The following is a 13,014-nucleotide window of genomic DNA, read 5'->3' as shown; positions in this document are numbered from 1 at the left end:
CATTACCTTGGAGTCATCTCTCTTTTTGTCCTTGTAGCAATCTGTTTTTCATGAAGACAGCTAAGGATTTCCGTGATGGACACATCTGGTTCTCTGTCATAAGTCGACCTCCATGCAGCACTTTTACCCGTGTGCAGCGAGTTTCTTGCTGCTTTTCCCTGTTGCTGTGCACCATGCTAACTAGCATCATGTTTTGGGGTGTTCCTACAGATCCCTCGGAACAGACCATGGACCTGGGTATATGATTATTTCCTGTTTTTGATGCATCATTATCATGTGTCAATGATTCAGCAGGATGAGAGCTTCTTGCTAACACAACCTTCTGTGTTTTGCAGGTCACATTGAGTTCACCTGGCAGCAGGTTATGATTGGCTTTCAGAGTTCCATCATCATGTTTCCCATCAATCTACTCATTGTGAGCATCTTTAGAAACACTCGTCCTCGGGAAAAGGTCATAAAATCAGACAAGACAAAGCAGGGGAAGACAGTTCGAGTGTCCCCATCACAGACCTCTTCCCCTCTGAAAGAACAGAAGGACATCACACCAGACACTGTGATGAAGGTAAGGACACTTTTGACTTCATGAACAAAGTCTCAAGAATGTTCACAGGCGTGTTTAGGTACCACCGCGGTGTACTTACGTGGCTTGCTAGGACTCTCTTCACTTTTGCCCATATAAAACTAAAAAACAGTAGCTGCTCAGCCGAGGTTTCATGCAAGCATGCAGTGAAATACAGCATGGGTGACATAAAACACTGCTGGGTGCTCATTGGTCGAGCCGATACGTTATTGTAACATTTTAGAGGGCACCTATGGTTTTAATTTACATTTAACACACTTCCTTGGGGTCTAGATAATATGTATTGGAGATGCTTTTGATGTAAAAATGTTATTAACAGTCACATTTATAAACTACTTTCTGCATATGTCTGCAAGATGTTTTGTTTGTGGAGGCGTTCACACATTGCAAATGAAACCATGCCCCACCCTCTCTAAAAGTATATACAAAAGAACTGTTGAAGTTAAGTGTCTGATATTACTGTCACATAAATATTATGGGACAAGGGTAGAATCAAATAGGCTCTGCTTTATCCTAACCCTTTTGAACTATTTGCTATTTCTATTCTCTTGCTATGCTTTATACCCTCTCTCTGTACCCCTCTCTGTACCCAACCGGTCAAGATTAATGGCTAACCTACATAACCAGGGTTCTGTTTGAGGTTTATTCCCTAAAGGGAGTTTTTCATTGCTTCTGTTGCCAAGTGCTTGCTAATTTGTGGTTCAGTTGGTTCTTCCTCTTGTTCTTTCTTTTTTCTCTCTCTATGGAAAGCTGCTTCAGGCAGAGTGGTGGGACCAGACAAGCTCTGCTTCTTTGCACTCCTTTTGAATGGTTGATTACAAAATATGTGCTTTTGAAAATTTACCATGATCCAAATAAAATGAATTGATTGAATAATTGATTGATTTAATTGAAATTATCCAAATGTATCTTGGAGCTCCTACCCCTCCGGCTGATAGCGTATACGTAATGTGCAAATAAGTATGTCCATCTCACTGTGACATCACAATATAGCTAATATTTAAAAGACTGCAAAACAAAGGCATCTAAAACTGGGTGCAAACTTACTCCCATACGCATAAAACCTTTTGATTTGACATTTTCGGCATTGTTCAAAGAGGCTGTATTATGCACAACCAACTTTTCTTACCTCTTGGTGCCTGTTTTTGTGTATTTGAGATCCCATTAAGTCCCAAAAATTTGTAATCAAGCCATGGAGGCATGGTGGAGATATTTATTAAACAATCTTGCCTTCTTCCAAACTTGCTCCAAACCAGCAGTCTGGAATTTGAGACCTTAGTGACGTGTTTTGTCTTAGTTACGTCAGCGAATACCTCCATCTATGATAGAGGTTTATCTTTGGCGAGTACGCCATTTTTATCCAGTTGTCATCCAAAGTTGTAGTCAATAGGTTCCTTATTTTTCTCCATCCTAGAGTTGTGGAGCAGACTGGCTCATACATGTACATGCATGCTAAAATCCTCCACTGTAGCGTACAGTAGCATATTTTTCTAACTTATCTGTTCAGTAGACTCAATATGGAAGACTACAACATGGCTGGCAGGGTGGAGGCACAGTCCAAGGAAGCTTGGTGTGGAAGAGGGCTTTGGTACATAAATAGGGCCGACCAGAAAACGGTGCATTCTGAAGAGACAGTCAGAAAGCAGCCTGGGAATGGTCTGTAAAACAAGATCTTTGCAACATTTTGTTATGTAGACCTCTCAGAAGTGTTTTAAATGTAGGAAATAAATCATAACATGACCCCTTTAACACGACTATCTAACATTATAACAACATTTATAAATCAGAAAAGACAAAAATCATCATTCAAAGTAAACACACACGCTATTGTTAGCTTAGTTGTGGATTTACTTATAAATACAGGAGACCGTCATTTGCCTACTGCCAATCCCCTACTGCAAGGGTGAAAAGCGAAAACCATTTTTGATCCTATAACCAAGCCAAACTCGCTTTTGCACATTTGAATTGGCATTTAAGAATTCTTAACAAAGAAAAACGTATAACATGTTGTCAAATGAAGCCAGCTTATTGCATTCTAACAACTGTAAGCAATACGTTTTTCTCCTCTATGTTTTAAGAACTTCACACATGGTTTCTCCATCAGGACATAAAGAGAATTGCCCAGTCACTGTCAAAGGCCATGAAGAGTCCTCTGCCTCATATTGAGCTACGACCTGGTCAACAGACCGATATCAACACCTTGCTGTCACTGGTGGAAGACATCATAAGACAGCAAAATCGATCCTCCTGTGACTTCTACACTGATACCGCCAAAAGAGAACGCTCCATCCTAAGTCTAGGTGCAGTGGACCTTCAAGGTAATCTATGCCCTGATCATGATTTTGGTATACTTTGCCTCTCAAAGCAATCAGACTTGTGAAAGACTAATTCTTCAAATCAAAATTCCAAATGTTCAGAAAAGAGTGTATGGGGCAGCCCGGAGAAGACCTCAGATGGGGTTCAGAAGAAGAGCAACAACACCAGGTATCTGTACAGGCAGCTGCGTCATGTTGAGAAGAAGCTTGGTTTCCTGGGATCTTCTCGATTCCCAAACCCAGACAGCTACAACAAAGCCATGCAGCAAGTTCAGGGAATGAAGAACCTTCTGGAGTTCCACCTCCCGTCACCATGCCTGTATGGAGAACAGTCGGATCGCAGTCCTAGTCCAGAAGAGAGAGGAGAAAACGGAGCCGGTGCTAAAAAATGTTGCCAGAGTGGGTTGCCATGGTGGTTTGTCTTTGTGGGCTGGACATTGGTGATCGCAACTAGCGGTGTGTCAGGATACTTCACCATGATGTACGGGCTGACTTATGGGAAAGATCGCTCTATAAGCTGGTTAATATCCATGGTGGTGTCTTTTTTTGAGAGCTTGTTCATCACGCAACCTCTTAAGGTAAGGCCAGTATAATGCAAACTCTAATGTTAAACAATTCCCTTCTAATATTGTATAATGTATATCAAATTAGTATTAAATATAATACTACCATTGTATTACGTATGCCAACTAGAATGGTACTCAGGAGCATTGTCTGTTCCAGGTTCTTGGCTTTGCTGCTTTCTTTGCTCTTGTTCTGAAGAAGGTGGACCAGGAAGAATACGGAGACCCTCAGATTGACGATAGCCTCAAAAATCATGGTTTGTTATTGCTACTTTCCATTTGTGTTGCATTATTTTGTGTACGAAGAAGAGCTATCCAAATGAATGTTTTAATGCAGATTAATTAATTGTTATTATTGATAATGTTCTCTAGGCAATTAACCCATCTGCAGCACGGAATGACTCAAAATCCCTAAATTGTCTCTGATAACGCAGTTTGGGCAGTCGTGTTACTGTCGTGCATATGCAAATGAGCAGTTGATCTGGTGGTGACAGCCTGCAGAACTAAACAAGTCAATATGGAAGATGCTAAGTACATTGGACTTAGTGATGGGAAATTTGCGCACAAAACAAACCCATGACAGGCGGTCAACGTGAAGTATTATGCACACTCTGCTCAAAGTTGTTACTGAAGCACTTCCATCTTAAACGCCTCATTAATAACACAAAATGAGCTAGAGATCCACATTAACGTTTGTTTACAAAACATTTGTTAACATCAACATGATGGTAAAGGTATTTAATAAACACATTGAGTGCATATATATTCCTTTCTTTTTCTCGAGTCTCATAGAAAAATGAAACAATTATTATAGTTTAAAAATGTATGTTATTGAATTGTGAATAATCGAAAAGAACGATATTGTATTGGTATACCCGGTAATCAAAATCCATCCACAGCAACACTGTGATTAAAAAATGTCATTTTTGACAGCACTATTGAAAACATAATAACATAAGATTTTCACTTTTGATGCTCAGATGATCCTGATGCTGTGCGAGCAGCACGAAGAGACAGCACATGCAGTTTCTACCAACCACCGCCTCCAATGGACATTGAGAGGATGAAGAACAACATGATTAAAGAGCAGAAAGTATTTGCTCTCATTCGGGAAATTCTTGGTAAGAGAACCCAAAACTTTGGTATGTTGTGACTCGTAACAGAGTGGAGTCTAAAAGGCTCCATCTGTCGCCATTTTTAAAAACCTTTAATAAACCTTTTAAGTAACATTTACCATTCTTAATTGTCATATGTATACGAAGAAATATAAAAACTATATAGTGTGTAAGAAAAGGGGAAATAGGAAGGGATATTACTGGTCATCTTGCACAAAGATGTCATGCTGTCTAAATTAGAACCTATAAACAATAATTTTCATTACGCATGGGGAATTGTACAGAGGTACATATTGGCTACTTTTATACACTGTAATAAGTTACATTTCCTGTTCTGTGGTCATTATCATATATAGTCTCTTTGCCTTCACCCTTAACTATTCATTTTTGCGTGTTTTATTCTGAAATTAATTGTTTCTCGGCATATGAAATTCTTAGTCTCAGGATGCCAGGTAGTAAAAATTCAATTAAAGGCCTACTGAAATGAATTTTTTTTTTATTTAAACGGCGATAGCAGATCCATTCTATGTGTCATACTTGATCATTTCGCGATATTGCCATATTTTTGCTGAAAGGATTTAGTATAGAACAACGACGATAAGGTTCGCAACGTTTGGTCTCTGATAAAAAAAAGCCTTTCCCCTACCGGAAGTAGCGTGACGTAGTCAGTTGATCACCTCCTCATCTTTTCCTATTGTTTTCAATGCAGCTAGAGCGATTCGGACCGAGAAAGCGACGATTACCCCATTAATTTGAGCGAGGATGAAAGATTCGTGGATGAGGAACGTTAGAGTGACGGACTAGAATGCAGTGCAAGACATCTTTTTTCGCTCTGACCGTAACTTAGGTACAAGCTGGCTCATTGGATTCCACACTCTCTCCTTTTTCTATTGTGGATCACGGATTTGTATTTTAAACCACCTCGGATACTATATCCTCTTGAAAATGAGAGTCGAGAACGCGAAATGGACATTCACAGTGAGTTTTATCTCCACGACAATACATCGACGAAACACTTTAGCTACGGAGCTAACGTGATAGCATCGTGCTTAACTGCATATAGAAACAAAATAAATAAATCCCTGACTGGAAGGATAGACAGAAAATCAACAATACTATTAAACCATGGACATGTAAATACACGGTTAATGCTTTCCAGCCTGGCGAAGGTTAACAATGCTGTTGCTAACGACGCCATTGAAGCTAACTTAGCTAGGGAGCTAACATGTTAGCATCGGGCTCAAATGCAGATAGAAACAAAATACATAAACCCCTGACTGGAAGGATAGACAGAAAATCAACAATACTATTAAACCATGAACATGTAAATACACGGTTAATGCTTTCCAGCTTGGCGAAGCTTAAAAATGCTGTTGCTAACGACGCCATTGAAGCTAACTTAGTATAACGGGACCTCACAGAGCTATGATAAAAACATTAGCGCTCCACCTACGCCAGCCAGCCCTCATCTGCTCATCAACACCCGTGCTCACCTGCGTTCCAGCGATCGACGGAAGGACGAAGGACTTCACCACGATCATCCGTGTGGTCGGTGGCTAGCGTTGGCTAGCGCGTCTGCTATCCAAGTAAGTCCTCCTGGTTATGTTGCTGCAGCCAGCCGCTGTACACCGATCCCACCTACAACTTTCTTCTTTGCAGTCTTCATTGTTCATTAAACAATTTGCAAAAGATTCACCAACGCAGATGTCCAGAATACTGTGGAATTATGAGATGAAAACAGAGCTATTTTGTATTGGATTCAATGGGGTACCGATACTTCTGTTTCACTGGTTACGTCACGCGCATACTTCATCATCCAAAGGCGTTTTCAACCGGAAGTTTAGCGGGAAATTTAAAATTGCACTTTATAAGTTAACCCGGCCGTATTGGCATGTGTTGCAATGTTAAGATTTCATCATTGATATATAAACTATCAGACTGCGTGGTCGGTAGTAGTGGGTTTCAGTAGGCCTTTAAAACTAGAATTAAAAAGTGAAATATCAGATGTTAATTGTACGAAACAATAAATCGCATTACAAGATGTCATAATGAGATATTTTCTTGTCATGCAGCCTATATGGGGTTTATGTGGATGTTGCTCCTGGTGGCATATGGCCAGAGGGATCCCAATGCTTACTTCCTGACCCAACACATTCGCCAGAGCTTTAGCAAAGGCATCGCAGACACTATGAGTATTCAAGATGTGTTCAACTGGGCAAACACTACCGTTCTGAGCAGCTTGTTTGGAGATCACCCAGGTATCAATATGCATTTTTATCGCTATAGCAAACAGAGCAGGGCTCATGTAAAATGTTGGTCATTAATGGTCATTAAAAGAATTACTGATTTAAAAAAATAAATAAATAATCTAAGTGTTCATCATGATCTTGTTACCTATCATAGGCTTCATCACAGATGGAAACTCAAAGCTAGTGGGTAATGCCCGTCTTCGCCAAATGAGGGTAAAGAACAATTCTTGTCAGGTGGCTCGCCGCTTGCAACAGGCAGTGCCTGAATGTCATGCTCTGTACTCATGGGAGATGGAGGACATGGGCTCCTATGTCCCAGGCTGGAAGTATTCTAAATCTGATAATACATCTGAGGACCTCCACAGCCCCTGGAAGTATCAGTCTCAGGGTAAACTGAGGGCCTATCCCATCTGGGGAAGCATGATGCTCTATAGAGGAGGAGGCTTTGTGGTGGAACTTGGACCAGATTTACATAACTCCACCAGGTCATTTATTTATTTATCTGTTTTGTTTAGTCATCAACCAATATGTCATTGAACCATGTGCTTCCTTTAGATCCCTTCGATATCTTTATGAAAACCGTTGGTTTGATACGTACACCCAAGCCATCTTTGTTGAGTTCACAGTGTACAACGCCAACGTCAACCTCTTCTGCATCATCACACTCATGCTGGAGACTACAGCCATAGGTAAGGAGGTCATGACAGGTTAGGCTACCTTAACAGAAACTTCGAAAATGTCTTGATTGCTTCTTTCTAGGGGCTTTCCAGTTTCGCAGTGAGCTCCAAAATGTTCGTCTCTACCAATCAACTGGTGGCCTGCACATCTTTGTCATGGCCTCTGAAGTCATTTACTTCCTCTTCATCCTGTATTACATGTTTGTTCAGGTATATTGAAATCACATTTAGTTTTCATCCACTTTCGGTATTTAGTTTAATTAAAATATCCCATGTGCTTTATAAATAAAGTTGATTTGATTTGATTTGATTTGATTTGATTAGGCAAAGCTGATGAAGCAGCAGAGATGGACCTACTTCAAGAGTAAATTGAACCTGCTTGAGCTGGCGATCATCATTCTCAGCTGGAGTGCACTGTCCGTCTTTATCAAGAGGACTCTGCTTGGGAAGCGGGACATGGAATACTACCAGAACCACAAAGACCAGTAAGTTTTAACTATTAAAGTTTGACAAATACTGTGATTTCCTCCAAATTGTTGCCTGAATAGTTTGTTTGCAAGAGATTTTAAGTCATGTCACATTAACGCTATAAGTTGACTTTAAGTGACAATACATCACAGTCAGAACTTTTCAATTACTTTTTTAGACTGAGGGTAAACAAATTGTATTTGACTAACATTGTCACTCCGCTTTTGTTTTATGAAACTAAATCTAATGAAAGCCGAGCATTTATTCAATGACTGTGTAGTTTCGCTGCAGTGGAACAACTCACTCTGTGCTTTTCTGCTGCCTACTTCTTTTGAGGGTGCATTCACTATTTTGCCTTTTCTATTATTATTTTATTATTATTATGAAATATATTAAGGTATTTAATGTTGTTCAAATACCACCATATTTTATATACTGGTTATCCTCCAAAGCGTTGTAGGTAAGCCGAAGCCTTATTGGAATACAACTAGTAAATAAATATTTTCATAATTTCAAAATAGTTTTTATTGTTTGAAGAATATAGATTAATTTGTGCAATTGCAATACCTTGATTTTTGGGGGGTTTAGTACCCAGTCATAGCCATAAATGCAATGATAATAATAATTGGCAAAATGATTGCTTTCAGCGTCCTGGTTTTCGGCCTTGGTTTCCTCATTTTCCGTGTCTGCCAAGAATTTTAACTTCGGTGCATCCAATAGTTTAAATCAAGAAAGCACTTGAACAGCCACATTTGTTCTGTGTTACTGTAGACTATTGATAATATTTCTTGTTTCCTTTTTATCTGATCAAAATTTTACAACTGTCAATAAAAACTACAAAACAATTGCCTGTAAAAATGCAATCATGTTGTTGAAATGACACCATGCTTTTTCCAGATACGCCAGTTTTCATGAGACAGCCAAGGCTGATGCAGTGCTAGGCTATCTGATTGCCTTCCTGGTGCTGCTGGCTACAATCAAACTGTGGCACCTGCTGAGACTTAACCCCAAGCTGCACATGATCACAGCGACGCTCCAGCGAGCCTGGACAGATATCTCCGGCTTCCTGGTGGTCATGACCATCATGTTTCTGGCCTACTCCATCGCTGTAAGCAGTTTCCCACACTCAGCATGCAAGAACTGCTAGCTGTTTTTTTCTACATAGTTTGTTGACATTACAGTGAAGAAACTATTTGAAAATGTTGCGACATATTGTTACACAAAGCTGAATGTGTTCATGATTACAATTCTGTTCATCATTGCAGTTAGCATACACCATAAAAATGTGCAAGGATCTTACAGTTGCATTTTTGTCCTTTTATTTTCACTTTTTAAAAAGGGAAATTTACGTTAGCCAGTTGATAAATGTTGTCAGGTGCCAGCCAATAAAACAATTATAAACATCACATAATCCATCCATCCATTTTCTACCGCTTGTCCCTTTCAGGGTTGTGGGGGTGGGGGGTGCTGTGAATAATATATTTGAATCTGTTTTTTTCCAGTCTAATCTGATGTATGGCTGGAAGCTGTACTCTTATCGCACTCTTTTCGATGCTGCTCAGACCATGGTCAGCCTTCAGCTGGGCATTTTTAACTATGATGAGGTAAAGGCAGGGCTCTTTCAATTTCGCCACCACAGATTATGCATCTATGCTGCTTAATGTCCCCTGTTGTATGTCACAGGTTCTGAATTACAACCCAGTACTGGGTGCCTTCCTCATTGGCTCCTGCATTGTGTTCATGACGTTTGTGGTGCTCAACCTCTTTATCTCTGTCATCCTTGTGGCCTTCAGCCAAGAGCAGATACATCACAAGGTAATTCGCTCACACAGTTCATTTAAGTCATCTCCAATCATTTATTAGAAATAATATACTACATAATGTTACTGTCAATACTGAAACAACCTAATTAATTGCAGCCATCAGAGGAGGAGGAGATAGTGGACATGATGATGATGAAAGTCTGCAGTTTATTCGGAATCAAATGTAAGAAGCATGGTGATAACAGCTTTTCTGACAAGGCTGGAATTTCATCTACTCCAAATAACATGATCTCAATAATTTCTCCAGGGAGCGTTGATAAGGATTCGTATGTTCCACTTTAGTCAAAGTTATTATAAAAACGCGCTTTGGGCTTTGTTGTTGCTTGCTTGTTTCATTCTTCTACTGTGCTGTTGACTGCATAAAGGCCTACAAGTATGTGCATTGTTTTCATCTATACCGTCTTTACTCTATGTACGTCTCTCTACTCTACGTCTATATTGTAAAAGAAGATGAAACAGTTAATGTAGGGACTAGGATGCATGGTATACACAAATCACTACATTTATGCTGCTGTATATCTAATGTCTTAGATAGATTCTATTGAGCACAATAATAGTATTTGCTTAAAGGGGGCCTACGATAATTCTAATCTACGTTTAACACTCTTCTTTGTGGTCTAGATAATATGCATTCCGATATACTTCGGTATAAATTCTGCACCACAGTCACATTTTCACTCGTTTTCTGCAAATAGTTTGCATGTGAAGGTGTTTTCAGATTCCAAAAGTATCAGAATGTATGTTTTAGAATTCATCTTTTCAAAATGTACACTGTTAAACCACTATTTTTTTTTTCAGTCGCAACAATATATCGACTCTCGGATTGATTCATAGAAAAAAAGATGCTTTCACCAGCATTTAGCTCACTGCATGTCACACATTGGTGTTACTGTGCGCATGCCAAAATTAGATAAAAATAATACTTCATCCTACCTTTTCTTTTGTTTCCTTGAATCAAGTAAAACGCAATGGCGCCGTCTTTTTCATCTGAGTTTAGCAGCAAATCTAACTTGTACTTACGGGTCCATGTTGACAAAACAGTTCCGCTTGAAATGTTGTGGACAAATAAACATGTAAGTATTTGTTTTACATACATCAGAGCAGGTGGGAGAGCATGAAACGAGAAGGAATGACACGGGATACTGCAGGCATCGGCACTATAGAGCAGAGCAGAGAGGAGGGGCCTGTCAGAAAGCATGGACTAAAAAAAAAACACATTTCTACGTCTAACAACCTGGATGTCACAAATGGCCTACTGTTTAAAAGACACTGCAAAATACTGCGTTCAGGGATATCCAAAACTGCGTGCACGCTCACGCCTAAAAGCATAAACTTTATAATTTGACGTTTTGGCATTGTTCAACATAAATAACCAACATTTTAACAACATTTATATGCCAGAAAAGAGGAAAATCATTATTAGGATTAGTGTGACCCCTGAAAATCATTTTGTTTTTCATTAAAACAATGCAACTTTTTCCACACATATTCATATACAAAATTATAATACAATATAATCACAATTATAATGTATATAGTATATAATGTATAGCTGCTAAAGTGTTGAACGTATCTTACATCACAGAGTAATTGTATTGAACTTTGGCCCAATAATACATATTAGCTAAATTGTGTAACATGAACAAAATAAATATATTTAAGCCTCCATCAACAAAAGTCTTCTGATTGTACCCTCAAAATACAGAGTAATGTAAGTACATGAGCTGTACATTTGGAAAGTTAAAAACCATGAGTTATTGGTTTGTACATGTTGATATAAGAACATGAAGCATGAACAGATTGTTGTCAATCAATGGATCAGGAATATTTTCAAACAGCTATAAACATGCACAACTGGCTACTCATTAGAGCAGCGGTCTCCAAACTACGGCCCACCAGCGTCCAAAATCCGGCCCACGGGAAGTTCCAAGTAAAAAAATATATATATATATTATTTTTTTAAATGTGTCCTTTCTAATCCATTTTCTACCACTTGTTACTCTCTGTGTCTCCTAGCCGTTCAGGCAAACATATTGTCAAAAAATGCATTTTCCCTTCGATAACGTGATGTCATCGCGCTCGGAATATATATATATATATATATATATATATATATATATATATATATATATATATATATATATATATATATATATATATATATATATATATATATACATACATGGATGGATGGATGACCCCCGGCCAAATTTTTTTAACCCAATGCGGCCCCCGAGTCAAAAAGTTTGGGGACCCCTGCATTAGAGGATAAATACAACCTCAGAGGAAAATGTAAATGTAAAACATCCTGATCCCTGCCCAGCACTAAAAAAATGTTTCGTATCAATAAGTAAAATGTTTTACCAAATTGACCAAGGAACTCAAATATGTACCAACATCAGCCAGATTTAAGAAATAGTACAAGCAGAGCAAGATAAAGTACTTGGAGACGGAAGAATGCTGAGAACCATGATATCTTCTGTAATTTACCCACAATTGATTTCTGCTTTAATAAGGAATTATTTATTATATATTCTGTTTATGTATTCACTGTACAATGTTTTCTGTCATTTTGTATTCCTGTATTTATTTTTCATTATTGACTAAGATATATTATGTAACGCGTTATTTACTTAAGGAACATGTCAAGCACAGGAATTGAGCAGATTCTAAAAGATCTACAGCACGTCGTAATATGCAAGTGTAAACATGCAGCTCAATGTCACTTTTTGTAATGTTAAGCTTGTTCAAAATAAACAGAACCATTCCAATTACCGTTGTGCGAGTGTTGGTGTGCCTTTTTATTTTTTTGTATTTTGTATTTTTTAAATTTTATAATCCTTTATTTATAATCTGCAACATTTACAAACAATCGAGAAATAATAATAATCAAAACAAGTACAAAAACAGTACAAAGCAGCGCCAGGGGGTTGTAAACTCAATAAAGTAACTAAAATAGAATGCAAAATCTATATATGTAACAAAATGTAAAGCATAGGCTCACACAAGTCCCGTAAATAATTTAAATTTGGGACACAGCATCATAGTTTTCACAGCTGTTTGGTTGTTAGAGGTAGAGAGTGTAGAAATCAGTGACACACACGGCTGTCCACTTCAGTGGTGTAGACTTTACTGAACCAACTGCGCATGCCCCGAACATACATACACAACTACGGATGCCCATAAGGGACATCCACTACATCTCCCCTTCTCCAATGTACAAC

At 38.6% G+C, this 13,014-nt stretch overlaps 1 protein-coding gene across 1 annotated transcript in view; it reads left to right on the top strand.

Moving 5' to 3' along the window:
- The window catches only part of LOC133642104 (polycystin-1-like protein 2), a 59,459-nt gene extending 47,600 nt beyond the window's left edge, over positions 1-11,859 (top strand). Inside the window, exons 29-43 of the mRNA XM_062036230.1 lie at positions 38-237; positions 336-562; positions 2,685-2,898; positions 2,998-3,473; positions 3,619-3,715; positions 4,439-4,579; positions 6,646-6,831; positions 6,977-7,307; positions 7,378-7,511; positions 7,582-7,709; positions 7,824-7,984; positions 8,865-9,075; positions 9,470-9,571; positions 9,651-9,782; positions 9,887-11,859. Coding sequence (XP_061892214.1) covers positions 38-237; positions 336-562; positions 2,685-2,898; positions 2,998-3,473; positions 3,619-3,715; positions 4,439-4,579; positions 6,646-6,831; positions 6,977-7,307; positions 7,378-7,511; positions 7,582-7,709; positions 7,824-7,984; positions 8,865-9,075; positions 9,470-9,571; positions 9,651-9,782; positions 9,887-10,072 — 2,926 coding nt within the window. The 3' untranslated portion in view covers positions 10,073-11,859. The remainder of the gene's footprint in view (positions 1-37; positions 238-335; positions 563-2,684; positions 2,899-2,997; positions 3,474-3,618; positions 3,716-4,438; positions 4,580-6,645; positions 6,832-6,976; positions 7,308-7,377; positions 7,512-7,581; positions 7,710-7,823; positions 7,985-8,864; positions 9,076-9,469; positions 9,572-9,650; positions 9,783-9,886) is intronic.
- Positions 11,860-13,014: the final 1,155 nt, after the last annotated feature.

Source organism: Entelurus aequoreus, linkage group LG02, assembly GCF_033978785.1.
Source record: "Entelurus aequoreus isolate RoL-2023_Sb linkage group LG02, RoL_Eaeq_v1.1, whole genome shotgun sequence".
NCBI lineage: Eukaryota > Metazoa > Chordata > Actinopteri > Syngnathiformes > Syngnathidae > Entelurus > Entelurus aequoreus.
The sequence above is the reverse complement of the archived record's forward strand: the minus strand, read 5'-3'. Positions and strand labels throughout refer to the sequence as shown.